At 37.0% G+C, this 15,200-nt stretch overlaps 1 protein-coding gene across 33 annotated transcripts in view; it reads right to left on the reverse strand.

The window, feature by feature from the left end:
- SLMAP (sarcolemma associated protein) overlaps window positions 1-15,200 on the reverse strand; it is a 145,806-nt gene that overhangs the window by 52,144 nt on the left and 78,462 nt on the right. For all 33 annotated transcript variants that reach the window (XM_061128306.1, XM_061128307.1, XM_061128297.1 and 30 more), the window contains exons 3-5: window positions 12,704-12,776; window positions 5,864-5,900; window positions 4,187-4,249 (exon numbers count right to left, since the gene is read on the reverse strand). In XM_061128306.1, the coding sequence (XP_060984289.1) occupies window positions 4,187-4,249; window positions 5,864-5,900; window positions 12,704-12,776 (173 nt within the window). The remainder of the gene's footprint in view (window positions 1-4,186; window positions 4,250-5,863; window positions 5,901-12,703; window positions 12,777-15,200) is intronic.

The following is a 15,200-nucleotide window of genomic DNA, read 5'->3' on the forward strand; positions in this document are numbered from 1 at the left end:
CAAAGAACAGGACACAACTGAGTGCGCAGAGGTGCGCGCGCGCGCACACACACACACACCACCCCCCCCATTTCAGCCTATCTGTTGAGCTGTACTGTAAGCAGTGTACTGTAAGCAGTGCTGTTAGGGACACAACTGAGTGCGCGCGCACACACACACACACACACACCCATTTCAGCCTATCTGTTGAGCTGTACTGTAAGCAGTGCTGTTAGGGGTGCACACACACACACACACACACACACACACACACACACACACACCCATTTCAGCCTATCTGTTGAGCTGTACTGTAAGCAGTGCTGTTAGGGGTGCACACACACACACACACACACACACACACACACACACACACACACACACCCCATTTCAGCCTATCTGTTGAGCTGTACTGTAAGCAGTGCTGTTAGGGGTGCACACACACACACACACACACACACCCCATTTCAGCCTATCTGTTGAGCTGTACTGTAAGCAGTGCTGTTAGGGGTGCTCTCGCTGCAACTTCCTCTGTAACAGGGAACAGGTCACCTGTTTTTGTTTCTTTATTTGTAATTCACAAGAATGAATTTAAAAGAACAAAACCTAGAACAGAAAAATCCAACAAATGATATAAGTCTGCATTCTATATATATATATACATTTTTTAAAAAATGTGTGTGTATATGTGTGTGTGTGTCTGTGTATCTACACAGAGAGAGAGAGAGAGCAGCAAATAATGGCTTAGCCACATGAGTATGACATCTAAAAGAGAAGTATCTCTTCATTTTTCCTTTATAATTTTTTATAAGTTATATATATTTAAAAAGACAATTTTATCCTCACAGTCTACTCCACTTTCAGGTGTTCTAAATCTGTGACCATATAACACTTAGACACAGTTGAACATGTCAAATATAAGTAAGAGGCCAAGTGTTAATTCAATGTAATTGGGAGTCAATGAGTTAAATAACTATTTGGCAGCTCCAAAGGAATACTGTTCCAGAGAAAGACTTTGGCAAGCAAAGCCTTATCTCTAGGTCACTTGTTAACATTTGAGAGCTGTTAAGAAGGTCTCCTTTACTGCAAGTCAAGGTGAAAATGCTCATACAGCATTCTATTGTGGTTCTGGCACAACTTTAAATTTCACTTTCTTCTATTCCTGTCATTATCCAAAGAAGAACATTTACTACCCTAATACCTCTGAGCTACTTTAACTGAGAAGTGTGTACTTCAAACATAGCACTTCAGGTTTAAAGCATACATTTATTGCTGTCCATATCCTTGATAAATAATGATTAGGGAAAATCTGGTCTAATTAGAGTTAGAGGAACTGCTTTTTAATATAACTCTGAAAGTATAGATTAAGGAATCTAATAAAAGTTATACCACCTCAGAACCCACATTAAAATACAGCTTACACTTAAAAGTGATTAGGTGCCAAGTTTATTTTAAGCTTCTAAAACATTCCTAATATCCAGGAAATTGCACTAATGATACAAAAAGTTTTAACTTAAAAAAAAACAACAAATCTCCACCAAACAACCACTACTTCCACTAGATGGTGTAATTTAACCTATTTTACTCAATTCCATTTAGTTTCATAACTCCATGAACCACATCCTAACAGATTCTAACACTTCCAGGAATGGTTGATTAGTTCTGATTCATGAAATGTATCTATTTCAGTTTTTATTCAAAAGGTTTACAACTTACATTAGAACTTCAGCAATTTCAAGAGATGTATACAGAAAAGCCAAGCCAGTATAATTTTCTCTCAAAGAATTTGAAAAAGAACAGTGAAAGATTATGCCACTATGAATATTCAAAGAACTGACAAGAAGGTAGAAATGAGAATGAGAGCATTAGATTCACAGTTGACAATGACTACTAACTATAGAACATAGCCCTGGGAAATCATTTTACCCAGAGAAGCCCCATATTTCTCATATGAAAAATGAAGGTTAGAACAGATTACTCTAAAAGTTTCTCCTACCTCGAGACATAGAGAATGAACTTGTAGACACTGAGGGAAGGAGAGGGTGGGATGAATTAAGAGAGCAGCACTGAAATATATACATTGTCATGTGAGAACAGACAGCGAGTGGGAAGCTGCCAGGGCCCAGTCTGGTGCTCTGTGACAACCCAGACGACAGGGATTAAGTGGGTGGGTGGGTGGCTGGTGTCACGAGGGAAGCTCAAGAGAGAAGGGTGTATGTGTACATATGGCTGATTCAAGTTGTCGCACAGCAGAAACCAGCACAAAACTGTAAAGCAATTATCCTCCAAATAAAAATAAAATAACAAAAGAGGTGAGAAAGTGGGGGGGAAAAAAAAAAAGTCTTCTACCTCTAAAAATAAGAGAGAGCTAGGTCAATTAATGTGACTTCCTACTGAATGGTAAACAACTACCAACATTTATAGCATATGTTCTACATGCCAGACGTTGTTCTAAGTGCTTTTTATCTCTGGTTTTTTTTTTCCTTTTGGCCACACCACTTGGCTTAGAGGATCTTAGTTCCCTGACTAGGGATCAAACTCAGGCCCTCAGCAGTGAAAGCACTGAGTTCTAACCACTGGACTCCCAGGGAATTCCCTGTTTTAATTCATTTATTCTTTACAATTTTGTGATGTAAGTGCTACTATACATATATCATAGATGAGGAAAGTGAGGCACACAAGAGTTAAACAACTTTCCCAACAGGTCCAAAGTTAAAGCCACAGATCAGATCCAAGGCATTCTGGATACAGTCTATGTTCTCTAACCTGAAAGTGTGTGAAACCGCTTTTCAATTCACCACCACATTATGCCCAGGGGAAGACAAGATCTGATTAATACACTGATAATTTTCACATATGTGTACATTTTTAACTGCAGTAGGACTGCTCTTAGTGATTGATCTATAAAAGAATGGAGGGACCCAGGGTCACTGGTTTGGTCTTATCATTTTAAACAAAAGGCAAGTGAAGACACACATAAGTAAAATGAATTACCCAAGGTCACAGAACTAATTTAGTCTGCATCAAGATACAAACCTCAATCTCTAAACTCCTGATCCAGAGTTTTCCTTAATCATGCTCTCTATGATATGCTCTTCAGATATTAAGAGCAGATATTAACAGCATATATAGATATGCTTTATACACACACACACACACACACACACACACACACACATATGGTTCTATAGGTATAGAACCATAATCCAGTCGAAATCTACCAAAATCAGCAAGGAAAAAATAAAGAAAGAATAATCACTTATATTTTTTCTCGAGATTACTATTGCTCTTTAACTACCGTATTAACTTCTTCAGGAGCCCATTCTACAATAAGTATCTGTCCTGTCAAGAAATCTTTCTACAACCTGAGTGGCACAGAACAGTATTTATGGGCAGAGACTCTGAGGTCTGACTTGTCTTTGTTCAAGTTCCAGCTCATTCACATACTAGGTATGTGATATTGTGCAAATTACTTAAACTTCCTGTCCCTCAGTAAGTCCATCTATAAAAATGGGCATAAAATATGTATTTTATAGGATTTTTGTAAAGATTAGGTGAATTAATATAGGTAAAGTGCTTGACTAGAGTCTGGCATATAGTAAGCATTATATATTTGCTATTAATAGTTAATATTTTGTGTACTGAATCGCTCAGTCATGTCTGACTCTTTGCAACCCCATGGACTGCAGCCCACCAGGCTCCTCTGTCCATGGGGATTCTCCAGACAAGAGTACTAGAGTGGGTTGCCATGCCCTCCTCCAGGGGACCTTTTCACCCCAGCGATCAAACCCAGGTCTCCTGCATTGCAGGCGGATTCTTTACCATCTGAGCCACTAGGGAAACCCAGTTAATATTTTAACGGTTCATGTTATTTGCTATTATAGCTATTAATAGCAACCAAAATCTCTCCAGGTTTAATTTTATTTAAAACTCACTTTTGGATAAAGAAACTCTGTGGAACTTCTTCATATTTGAAGGTAAAAACTTCTCTTGTATAGAACCTTCTTATCCAGATTTAACAATTCTGACTTTTTAAATCCTATTTATTTTATAAGAACTATTTTTAATTCCTTTTTTTTTTACTTTGAAAAGATATTTCCTTTGTATTTGTATGTAGCCAATATTTCTTCAGCCCATATTTGCGAACTAGCAAAATCAAATATAAGTTCTGCTTTTAAAGACAAAGAAATCTCAAGATTTACTTTACCTGAAGATACTGAGAAAGCTGGAATAGTTCCTGAGAGTACATACTTGGAGTGTTAGCAGCAACCTAGAAACAAAAGGACATACTATCAACAGTCACACAAATATTTGCAGAGGATACTAAAGCCAAACCAAGTCCTTAAAATGTCTATTTACTGAAACATGCAAATAAGTAATTATTTTTCAAATTTGATTTTTCAAATTGATTTCCTTTAGTTTTCAAAATATGTGTGCTCTGTGTCTAGAACCTATAGATGGTATTGTATTATAGTCATCAGTTTGAGATTTACAACCAGGATGGTTGTAAAGTGCTTCCATGAAAACATTCTTTGATAAACCAAATCACAAACTTACAGCACAAAGGCAATATAGCCTTTTCTTTACCCAGAAATAATAACCTGCAAAATCAAAATATCCACATTTTTTCCTTTAAAATACACTGTTAAATAGTTCTTCTATATGTTAACAAGTCATAATTCATTTAGAAGCAGCCATCTTCAAAATGATATTTGTATGTGGGGGGTATGGGGGAGGAAGCAGGACACGAAATACAATACTTTGTCCAATGGCCAGAGGCAATGAAAAATGGTTTATCTTTTTTTTTCCCTTTTAACGATAGGTAGGTTTTAAGAAGAAAAAGATGGGAAATAATGGTGTTCAAACATTATAAGTCACAGCAGAAATGCTTAGAATGCAAGAGTATGGGGAGAAATAACCTCTATAAAGGGTTTGTCTGGGTGTGGAATACAGAACCATAGCATTATTAAAAAAAAGAAAAAGGCACTAACAGGTTGCTATAACATTTTCAATGCTATCCAAGCCTTGTATATTAACTTACTAGTGATGTTAATAACATCATTCCTTATTAAGCTCAGAAAGTCTATTTTTTAAATTAATATTCTAACTAGAAGACAAGAGGTGACATTATTATTTTTCTAAAGTTAGTCCTAAAGAAGCAGGGCCACTATTTACTTCTAAAACGATTCTTGGTATTGCTGAAGTTGATGATTAACCATGCTTACTTCTAAAAAAGGAATCTAACAGATAACTTCAGTTTCAGGTAGGCTTTCATTCTTTATCCAAATGGAAAGGAAAATATTTTTCCCAATAGCTCCACTTTAATGCCAAAAGATACAAATGACTTTTTTTTTTTTTGCTATTTAGCAAGAATATTTACAGTTTAATACACCGTTATTTCAAAACAAAAGAAAAAATCTTTTCCTAATAATTAATTAATGCAAAGTTTCTGTCCAAATCAAGTAAATCAACCTTCAAGGACAATAAAAGAGCAATTTATGTAAGCCTGTACTTCTGTTTTATTTCCACGTGTAAGTACATTTTGAGTACATTATTTAAACACAAAGCTTTAACAAATATTTCTAGGCAGAAATGTATTTCAGAATAAAAAGTAGTAACTAACACTTCTTCCCTATGGCTAACTCTAATAGTTTAGAGTCAGCCACTAATTGAGATAACAAAGGCTTTTTCCCTAAGAAACATCCATTGTACATTGTCTAGTTACTGAAGATCAGACTAGAATAACCACAGCCAAATGCACTCTTACATTTTGTTACAAAAGAGAATTAAGTTTCTAGGTAAAGCATATTTAAAACAAACAAAAACATTTTCAAAAGCAATATAGGTGAATCAGTTTCGAAAAAAATAATCATTAGCAACTTACTTTGTCAACAGGACTTGGTAATGGAGCATGGATGACACTGAAAAGTAAAATTTAGAATTTTTATCTAACTTCCTGACAACACAGGAAAAGAGTATGACAGTATGAGCATATTTTAAACCCCAAAGTTTTTACACTTTCTTTCATTTTATTAAAAGAATGTGAATTATTTGTAATCCTTCATAAACATACAGAATTGTTGGAAAATAAGGTAATAAATACACAAACCTACCTTTTACACATCAATATATTTCTAAACACAAATTCAAAATGCAAAATACATTAAATGCCCTTGCTGGATCTACTATTAATGAGGGCTATGATGAATTCTTTGGTTATAAGAACTAAAAAGAAAAGAAGCACTCCTTAAACTATCCATTTTTCTTAAACTATCCATTTAAAATTGTGTAACATGTAAATTAAGTTCTTTTAAAATTAAGTAGTCCTACATAGAAAGTCTTAAAAAGCAAAGCTCTACTGTAAAGAAGGTTCGAATTTGGAAATATGTTCTAGTGGAGTACAACTTTAGCAATCAAAACATAAGTATTATTCTTCTCTACCCAGCTACCTCACACACTTACAAGTTTATATGTAGTTATGAGGCTAAACTCAGTATATCACTTTGAAATTAAACATTAACACACTATCACTTGGTACTAATAACCCTTGTTGGCCTTGTATAAAAGAGGCAGTGTAGTAGAGAAGTTAAGCATGGAGCCAAAAGCCACACTGACTGGGTTCAAATTTTGGCTCTACTTAACCGGGTGTATAATCTTGAGCAAGTTACCTAAGCACTATAGGTCTCAGCTTCCTCATCCATAAAACGGGGATTACCATAAAACTAACCACATAGGATTACTCTTGAGTATTTTAATGTGCTAATATAAATAAAAAGCTTAAAACAGTACCTTGATTTAACAGTACCTTACAATTAGACACAGTAGCACTTGATCACTACTACCACTCCCATAAGAACCGACAAGCTATGGAAGCCAGGGTTCCTTAAAATGCCCTGTAAGATACTGTAATGTGAGTGTGAGTGTGGAAAGGGGTCGTGGGGGTGGGCGGCTGGGAGCAGATGGAGCACAAATCAAGGCTGCCACTCAGGCCCCCTAGCAGTTGTTCCTCACTCCATATCCAAGAGGCTGATCGAGTCACAGTCAGCCTAATGGTTGATAAGGTAAAGTTTTTAGGTTCATCAGGTAAGTTGCTGATGAACTGATCTTGCAGGACTTAAAAACAGGAATGGCAATTCTGATTTCACTGTAGTAACTACAAACCCCTAAGAACAATTTCAACTCAATTAGTCACAGGACACTAAGATGCTGAATAAAATGTAATATTAGGTACTATTACCCACCTCCCTTCTGAGCCCCCAGAGTATGCTGTACAGACTCCCACCAAGAACATATTAATCCTCTGCTCTGCTCCTCTGATTTTACATCTGTGTTCTCAGGCACTCTGAACAATTCACCTCTGCACCTCTAGAAACCATACAAGGCCCTAACAAACGTGGTGCCTACTGAAGGTTTAAAAAGGTATATACAATTTTAGTTTTTCCTCTCTGCCCCATAAAAATGGAACCGATGTTTTAAATGTTAGTTTCTTTTTCTTGATTTTATACAAGTAATACATATTGACTATAGAAAACATGTAAAGTAAAGCATGAAGAAATAAATAAAAATTACCCAATGCCAAAGCAAAAACAACACCCAGTTGTGGATGTGACTGGTGAGAGAAGCAAGGTCCGATGCTGTAAAGAGCAATTGGCATAGGAACCTGGAATGTTAGGTCCATGATTCAAGGCAGATTGGAAATGGTCAAACAGGAGATGGCAAGAGTGAATGCCAACATGCTAGGAATCAGCGAACTAAAATGGACTGGAATGGGTGAATTTAACTCAGATGACCATTATATCTACTACTGTGGGCAAGAATCCCTTAGAAGAAATGGAGTAGCCATCATAGTCAACAAAAGAGTCCGAAATGCAGTACTTGGATGCAATCTCAAAAACAACAGAATGATCTCTGTTCATTTCCAAGGCAAAACCATTCAATATCACGGTAATCCAAGTCTATGCCCCGACCAGTAACACTGAAGAAGCTGAAGTTGAATGGTTCTATGAAGACCTACAAGACCTTTTAGAACTAACACTCAAAAAAGATGTCCTTCTTATTATAGGGGACTGGAACACAAAAGTAGGAAGTCAAGAAACCCCTGGAGTAACAGGAAAATTGTTGGCCTTGGAGTACAGAATGAAGCAGGGCAAAGGCTAGTAGAGTTCTGCCAAGAGAACGCACTGGTCATAGCAAACACCTTCTTCCAACAACACAACAGAAGACTCTTCACATGGAAATCACCAGATGGTCGACACCGAAATCAGACTGATTATATTCTTTGAAGCCAAAGATGGAGAAACTCTATACAGTCAGCAAAAACAAGACAAGGAGCTGACTGTGGCTCAGACCAGGAATTTCCTATTGCCAAATTCAGACTTAAATTGAAGAAAGTAGGGAAAACCACTGGAGAATTCAGGTATGACCTAAATCAAATCCTTGACGATTACACAGTGGAAGTGAGAAATAGATTTAAGGATCTAGATCTGATAGACAGCGTGCCTGATGAACTATGGACAGAGGTTCGTGACACTGTACAGGAGACAGGGATCAAGACCATCCCCAAGAAAAAGAAATGCAAAAAAGCAAAATGGCTGTTTGAGAAGGTCTTACAAATAGCTGTGAAAAGAAGAGAAGCAAAAAGCAAGGAAAAAGGAAAGATATACCCATCTGAATGCAGAGTTCCAAAGAATTGCAAGGAGAGATAAGAAAGCCTTCCTCAGGGATCAATGCAAAGAAATAAAGGAAAAAAACAGAATGAGAAAGACTAGAGATCTCTTCAAGAAAATTAGATACCAGGGTAACATTTCATGCAAAGATGGGCGCAATAAAATACAGAAATGGTATGGACCTAACAGAAGCAGAAGGTGTTAAGAAGTGGCGAGAATACACAGAAGAACTGTACAAAAAAGATCTTCATGACCCAGATAATCAAGATGGTGTGATCACTCACCTAGAGCCAGACATTCTGCAATGTGAAGTCAAGTCGGCCTTAGAAAGCATCACTACAAACAAAGCTAGTGGAGGTGATGGAATTCCAGTTGAGCTATTTCAAATCCTAAAAGATGATGCTGTGAAAGTGCTGCACCCAATATGTCAGCAAATTTGGAAAACTCAGCAGTGGTTACAGGACTGGAAAAGGTCAGTTTTCACTCCAATCCCAAAGAAAGGAAATGCCAAAGAATGCTCAAACTACCATATAATTGTACTCATCTCACACGCTAGTAAAGTAATGCTCAAAATTCTCCAAGCCAGGCTTTAGCAATGCGTGAACTGTGAACTTCCAGATGTTCAAGCTGGTTTTAGAAAAGGCAGAGGAACCAGAAATCAAATTGCGAACATCTGCAGGATCATTAAAAAGCAAGAGAGTTCCAGAAAAACATCTTTCTGCTTTATTAACTATGCCAAAGCCTTTGACTGTGTGGATCACAATAAACTGTGGAAAATTCTGAAAAAGATGGGAATACCGGACCACCTGACCTGCCTCTTGAGAAACCTATATGCAGGTCAGGAAGCAACAGTTAGAAGTGGACATGAAACAACAGACTGGTTCCAAATAGGAAAAGGAGTATGTCAAGGCTGTATATTGTCACCCTGCTTATTTAACTTATATGCAGAGTACATCATGAGAAACACTGGGCTGGAAGAAGCACAAGCTGGAATCAAGATTGCCGGGAGAAATATCAATAACCTCAGATATGCAGATGACACCACCCTTATGGCAGAAAGTGAAGAAGAACTAAACAGCCTCTTGATGAAAGAGAAAGATGCGCGTGAAAAAGTTGGCTTAAGACTCAACATTCAGAAAACTAAGATCATGGCATCTGGTCCCATCACTTCATGGCAAATAGATGGGGAAACAGTGGAAAGAGTGGCTGACTTTATTTTGGGGGGCTCCAAAATCACTGCAGATGGTGATTGCAGCCATGAAATTAAAAGACGCTTACTGCTTGGAAGGAAAGTTATGACCAACCTAGACAGCATATTAAAAAGCAGAGACGTTACTTTGCCAACAAAGGTCCATCTAGTCAAGGCTATGGTTTTTCCAGTAGTCATATATGGATGTGAGAGTTGGAATATAAAGAAAGCTGAGCGCTGAAGAACTGATGCTTTTGAAGTGTGGTTTTGGAGAAGACTCTTGAGAGTGCCTTGGACTGCAAGGAGATCCAACCAGTCCATCCTAAAGGAGATCAGTTCTGGGTGTTATTGTAAGGATTGATGTTGAAGCTGAAACTCCAATACTTTGGCCACCTGATGCGAAGAGCTGACTCATTGGAAAAGACCCTGATGCTGGGAAAGATTGAGGGCAGGAGGAGAAGGGGATGACAGTAGATTGAGATGGTTGGATGGCATCACCGACTCAGTGGACATGAGTTTGGGCAGGCTCCAGGAGTTTGTGATGGACAGGGAAGCCTGGTGTGCTGCAGTTCATGGGGTCACAAGGAGTTGGACAAGACTTAGCGACTGAACTGAACTGAACTGAACCCAATGCCAGGACCTGGATATAGCTATATTGGGTATGAATCCTTTTCTCTGTAGATACACACATACAAGGAAATGAACTTAATCAAGTCTAAACAGATGCAAATAGTATTAATGGAAGTTTTTTTTAAAAAAAAAATACAGTTTACTTAGTGACCCAAGAACAATATTTTCTGTTCTCATGAAAATCTCGTTAATAAACAGAATTCTAAAAATCTAGCAAAACATTCCATAAGATATATTTTGTACTTGACAAAAACTATCGTGGACAGATGTATTTCGTTTGAATTATGGAAAAAGTTGATATGCAACAAGGAATTGTAGAAAAGAAAAACTATTATTTAGTGTCAAGGTGGTGGGATTATAGGCAATTTCTCTGATTCTTATTATTGGAAAATTATTTGTGAAATATAATAAAAATCAAAGAAGAAAAAAGAATCAGCTTTTTGAAAATAATATATCCACTGAAAAGCCTGAAAAAAATATTACATGCTATGTACATAATGTATCTTAAACTCCAAACAATCTGGCATACTTAAAAGCATCTTGATTGCTAAAAAAAATACTAGATTACCATAACAGAAACACTATTCATTGTGTGCTCATTCTGAATCAGGTATTACACCAAATGCTTTAAGTGTACAATCTTGCTTATTCCTCCTCAGAAAATTTCTGTTCAATAGGTGCCATTATTAACTTCATTTTTCAAATGAGAAAAGGGAGGCCTGATCAAGTCATAGAATAGGTGGAGTTGGGCTTTGAACCAGACTGTTTACTTCTACAGGCCATTCTGACCTTCCTGCAACTCTAGAGAATTGTCTGTTCAAAAGTTCATCTTCAGAAAGTCAGCTAGATTATGTACAATGAAACTGGCAGTAAAATTTTAAACGATGCAAACATTTAACCACATAAGAAAAACCAAACAAAGAGAAAGCAACAGCAACAAAGATGAAAAGCACTGGGGAAACAAGAGGATCAGGAACACAATTTACTAGTACAGACGTTGAAAAAATTCACATGCCCTACTGGATGGAACCTGAGAACAAAGATGACCCTTTAAAAAGGTGCTCAAAGCTTCTGAATCCATGAAAGAAAAATCTCATTAAATCCAAACATCAAGGTCTTTAAGAAGCCATTCTTAAGAAGTTATTAGTCAATTAACAGTTACTCTTTTTTTAAAACCTTAACTCTTGACTAAGTCATATTAAAAACTAAGTCACATTAATGCTCCCAAAGTTAATTATATTTTAATAATTAAATCATAATTTAGAATAGGAAACAGATTAATGTTTTAAATTTAAAATGTTTTAAAATTTGTTTTCTTCAGATACCTAAAAGGTTAAAAACAAAAAAATGGTCGTCTCTAACTGAAGCATAACATACAAGAATGCTAATGAAAGCACTATCACAGTAACGGGAGGACTTCTCTTTGCTTCCCTCCTCCTCTCTCTCCTACTCAGCACTCTACTGTACCTTGACATCACTATTGCTCTCAACCTCCCACCCTTAGATATTTGCTTCTGCTTTTGTAGGGCAGAAAATACTTTGTTGGGGATAGAAATAAGCCTGCAGCATATTCAAGGTTTTCCCCTCAAAATTAAAAAATGCTTAAGTCTAAAGACTATTTAAGTCCCTTTAACACTTAACAATAACCTGTGAAAAGTACAAGATCAAAATGTATGTATGTTTATCTTTTAACGTCTGTATTTATGAGCAAAATTTCCCTCTCAAGTTTGTCTTCCTCTAAGTGACCTTTCCACTGCTTCATTTAAAAAAAAAAAAAAAAACCCACAGAATTGGAAAATCCCTCCAAAAACTCCCACCAACATAGACTACTGTGTCAACATGCCCAAAGTCCTGTAAGATTATGATACTGGCATTAACTTCACAGGCAACCATAGTTTAAGAAGTCATATGACATGCAGATTAAAATGAATACAATTATCATTCATTAATAACTGGCATACTCCAAATAGTCTAAAAAACTAATTTTTCATCAAAATATACATTGTAAAGTTAATTTTGGAAACAAAATAACTGTGCTCTCTTATACCTTATTTACTAGAATTATAACCAATGTGAAACTAAATTATATTAAACAGAAGTATATTATATTCCAAAAGCACTACATCAATTTTCTAACATTATTAGAATAATTCTGAAGTATTAACTGTCCAATATCATCTGGAATATTATTAATCAATGTAATTAATACAGAAACTTCATAGCATTAAATTATACTCACTCTGAGCGGAGCCGGGCTTCCATACCATCGGGTAGAAAAAGTTTTATTGTGGAAACAATACACCCATGGGTAACTGGTTAAAACAAACAAATAACATGGATAAAATAATCGGTTAAACATAAACCTCTATACCTCTCGTATTTAAACACATATTTTATTCTTAAATATAACAACTTCTGGGAAAGAAAATAATTTTGTTGGTTTAACAGCAATATTCATTCCCTTGGAGAAACTTACTCCTATCCATATTGAATCACAACAAAAAAGGCAAAATCACATAAAATTGTCTTGGAAGTGTCCTAATCTCCAATGCTATAGCAATAATCAATAAAAAAGTCATTTGAGTATATGGAAATATTATATAAATGAGGGTGGGAGGGTTGCACTTTCTCCCCTATATGCCAGTATCAAACCTAGGTACAACTATTCCCCTAGTTTAAATCTGAGCCAGTCTTTACTCCTAAATCTCCTGTGCCCAACCTATAACTCCTGTCCATACCTCACAAAACTCTAAAATTCTGTATAATAACAGCTTGGACTTCTACAACTCTGCTATTTAGTATCAGAGCTGTTAGTGAGAACTCCAGTCTGAAATAACCAACTCAGTATTTAAAATTATGGTTTTGTTTTCTTGGTGGTTGTTCTTCTTCTACCTCCAAACATTTTTATGTAACATTACACCAGTCACTCAGTAGACAGTTGCTTTGCTTCTTCCTTCCTCCTTCTGAAGATTTCAAGAGATAAAACCTCTTAAAAGCAGTAAACAGAATATCTCTTTATTTTACAGAAAAAATTATTTCCATAGTTTAAAAGTTGATTTTAAAAAATTCTTTGTTCAGATATTATGTTCCTCAGGGTTCAAAGAGTTTATTTTTTATTTAGTTTAATAAATTCTAATTAAACACTAATGGAAGGATTAAAAAACAAGCTAATGGAGGGACCTCCCTAGTAGTCCAGTGGCTAAGACTCTGTTTTTTTAGTGTAGGGGGGCTTGGATTTGATCCCTGGTCAGGGAACTAGATCCCACATGTTGCAACTAACATCCTGCACAGCCAAATAAATATTTAAAAATATTTTTTAAAAAACCCAAAAGCTAAGGGAGGGTGATGAAGATATACTACATCACGATTAGATTTGACCAACTGATGCAAAGAAATGACTCCTTAGAAAAGACCCTAATGCTGGGAAAGGTTGAAGGCAGGAGAAGGGGACGACAGAGGATGAGATGGTTGGATGGCATCACCGACTCTATGGACATGAGTTTGAGCAAGCTCCAGGAACTGGTGATGGACAGGGAGGCCTGATGTGCTGCAGTCCATGGGGTCACAAAAAGTCAGACATGACTGTGACTGAAAGGAACTGAATTTATTAGAGGAGTGGTGGACATGTGATTGTATACATTCGTCAAACTCAGTGAACTATACGTGTAAAATTGGTATTTTAAGTAAATTACATCTCAGTAAAACCAACTTTATAGAGCTAATGCATTATGAGGGCAACTTGTTAACTGATCAGGTTCATGAATTATGAAGCTGGCATTATTAACACAAAATAACATGACTATGCTATCATCTGGAAATGCACAGTAAGCTTCAGCAATTTAGCATGGTTTACTCAATACTAATTTTAATAACTAATTTATTATATGTAAAGTGCTAGCTAGCACAGATTCAAGAATCATCTATGGTATGGAGCAGTCTTCTAAACTCTCTGGCGGCTGCTGCTGCTGCTAAGTCAGTTCAGTCGTGTCCGACTCTTAGCGACCCCATGGACCGCAGCCTACCAGGCTCCCCCATTCCTGGGATTCTCCAGGCAAGAACACTGGAGTGGGTTGCCATTTCCTTCTCCAATGCGTGAAAGTGAAAAGTGAAAGTGAAGTCACTCAGTCGTCTCCGACTTCTTAGTGACCCCATGGACCGCAGCCTACCAGGCTCCTCCATCCATGGGAATTTCCAGGCAAGAGTACTGGAGTGGGGTGCCATTGCCTTCTCCAAAACTCTCTGCCTAACATATAGCAGTTACTGCTGTGAACTACTGACCTTCATTTCAGGCCCACCCGCTCGTTTTGCTATTAGTACCATGTGTATATGTGTTAGTCACTTAGTCGTGTCCGACTCTTTGTGACTCCATGGACTGTAGCCCACCAGCCTCCTCTGTATATGGAATTCTCCAGGCAAGAATACTGGAGTGGATTGCTCTTTCCTTCTCCAGGAGATCTTCCTGACCCAGCGATTGAACCCAGGTCTCCAGCATTACAGGCAGATTCTTTACCATCCGAGCTATAGGGAAGTAGTTTCTATTGATACCATAATTAAGCTACACAAAACCAAGCTACCTGCATCTCCAAATTTCTTACTTTTCATAACCCCATGACTTCTACACAAGCTGTCCTCTGTCTATGATGTCCTTTATCCCCTTGCCTGCATAAGCAAAGGACATTTATCATCCAGGATCAGACTTTTTACTTCCTTCACTCAGTTCAGTTCAGGTCAGTCAC

This window comes from Dama dama, chromosome 24, assembly GCF_033118175.1.
Source record: "Dama dama isolate Ldn47 chromosome 24, ASM3311817v1, whole genome shotgun sequence".
Classification (NCBI taxonomy): domain Eukaryota; kingdom Metazoa; phylum Chordata; class Mammalia; order Artiodactyla; family Cervidae; genus Dama; species Dama dama.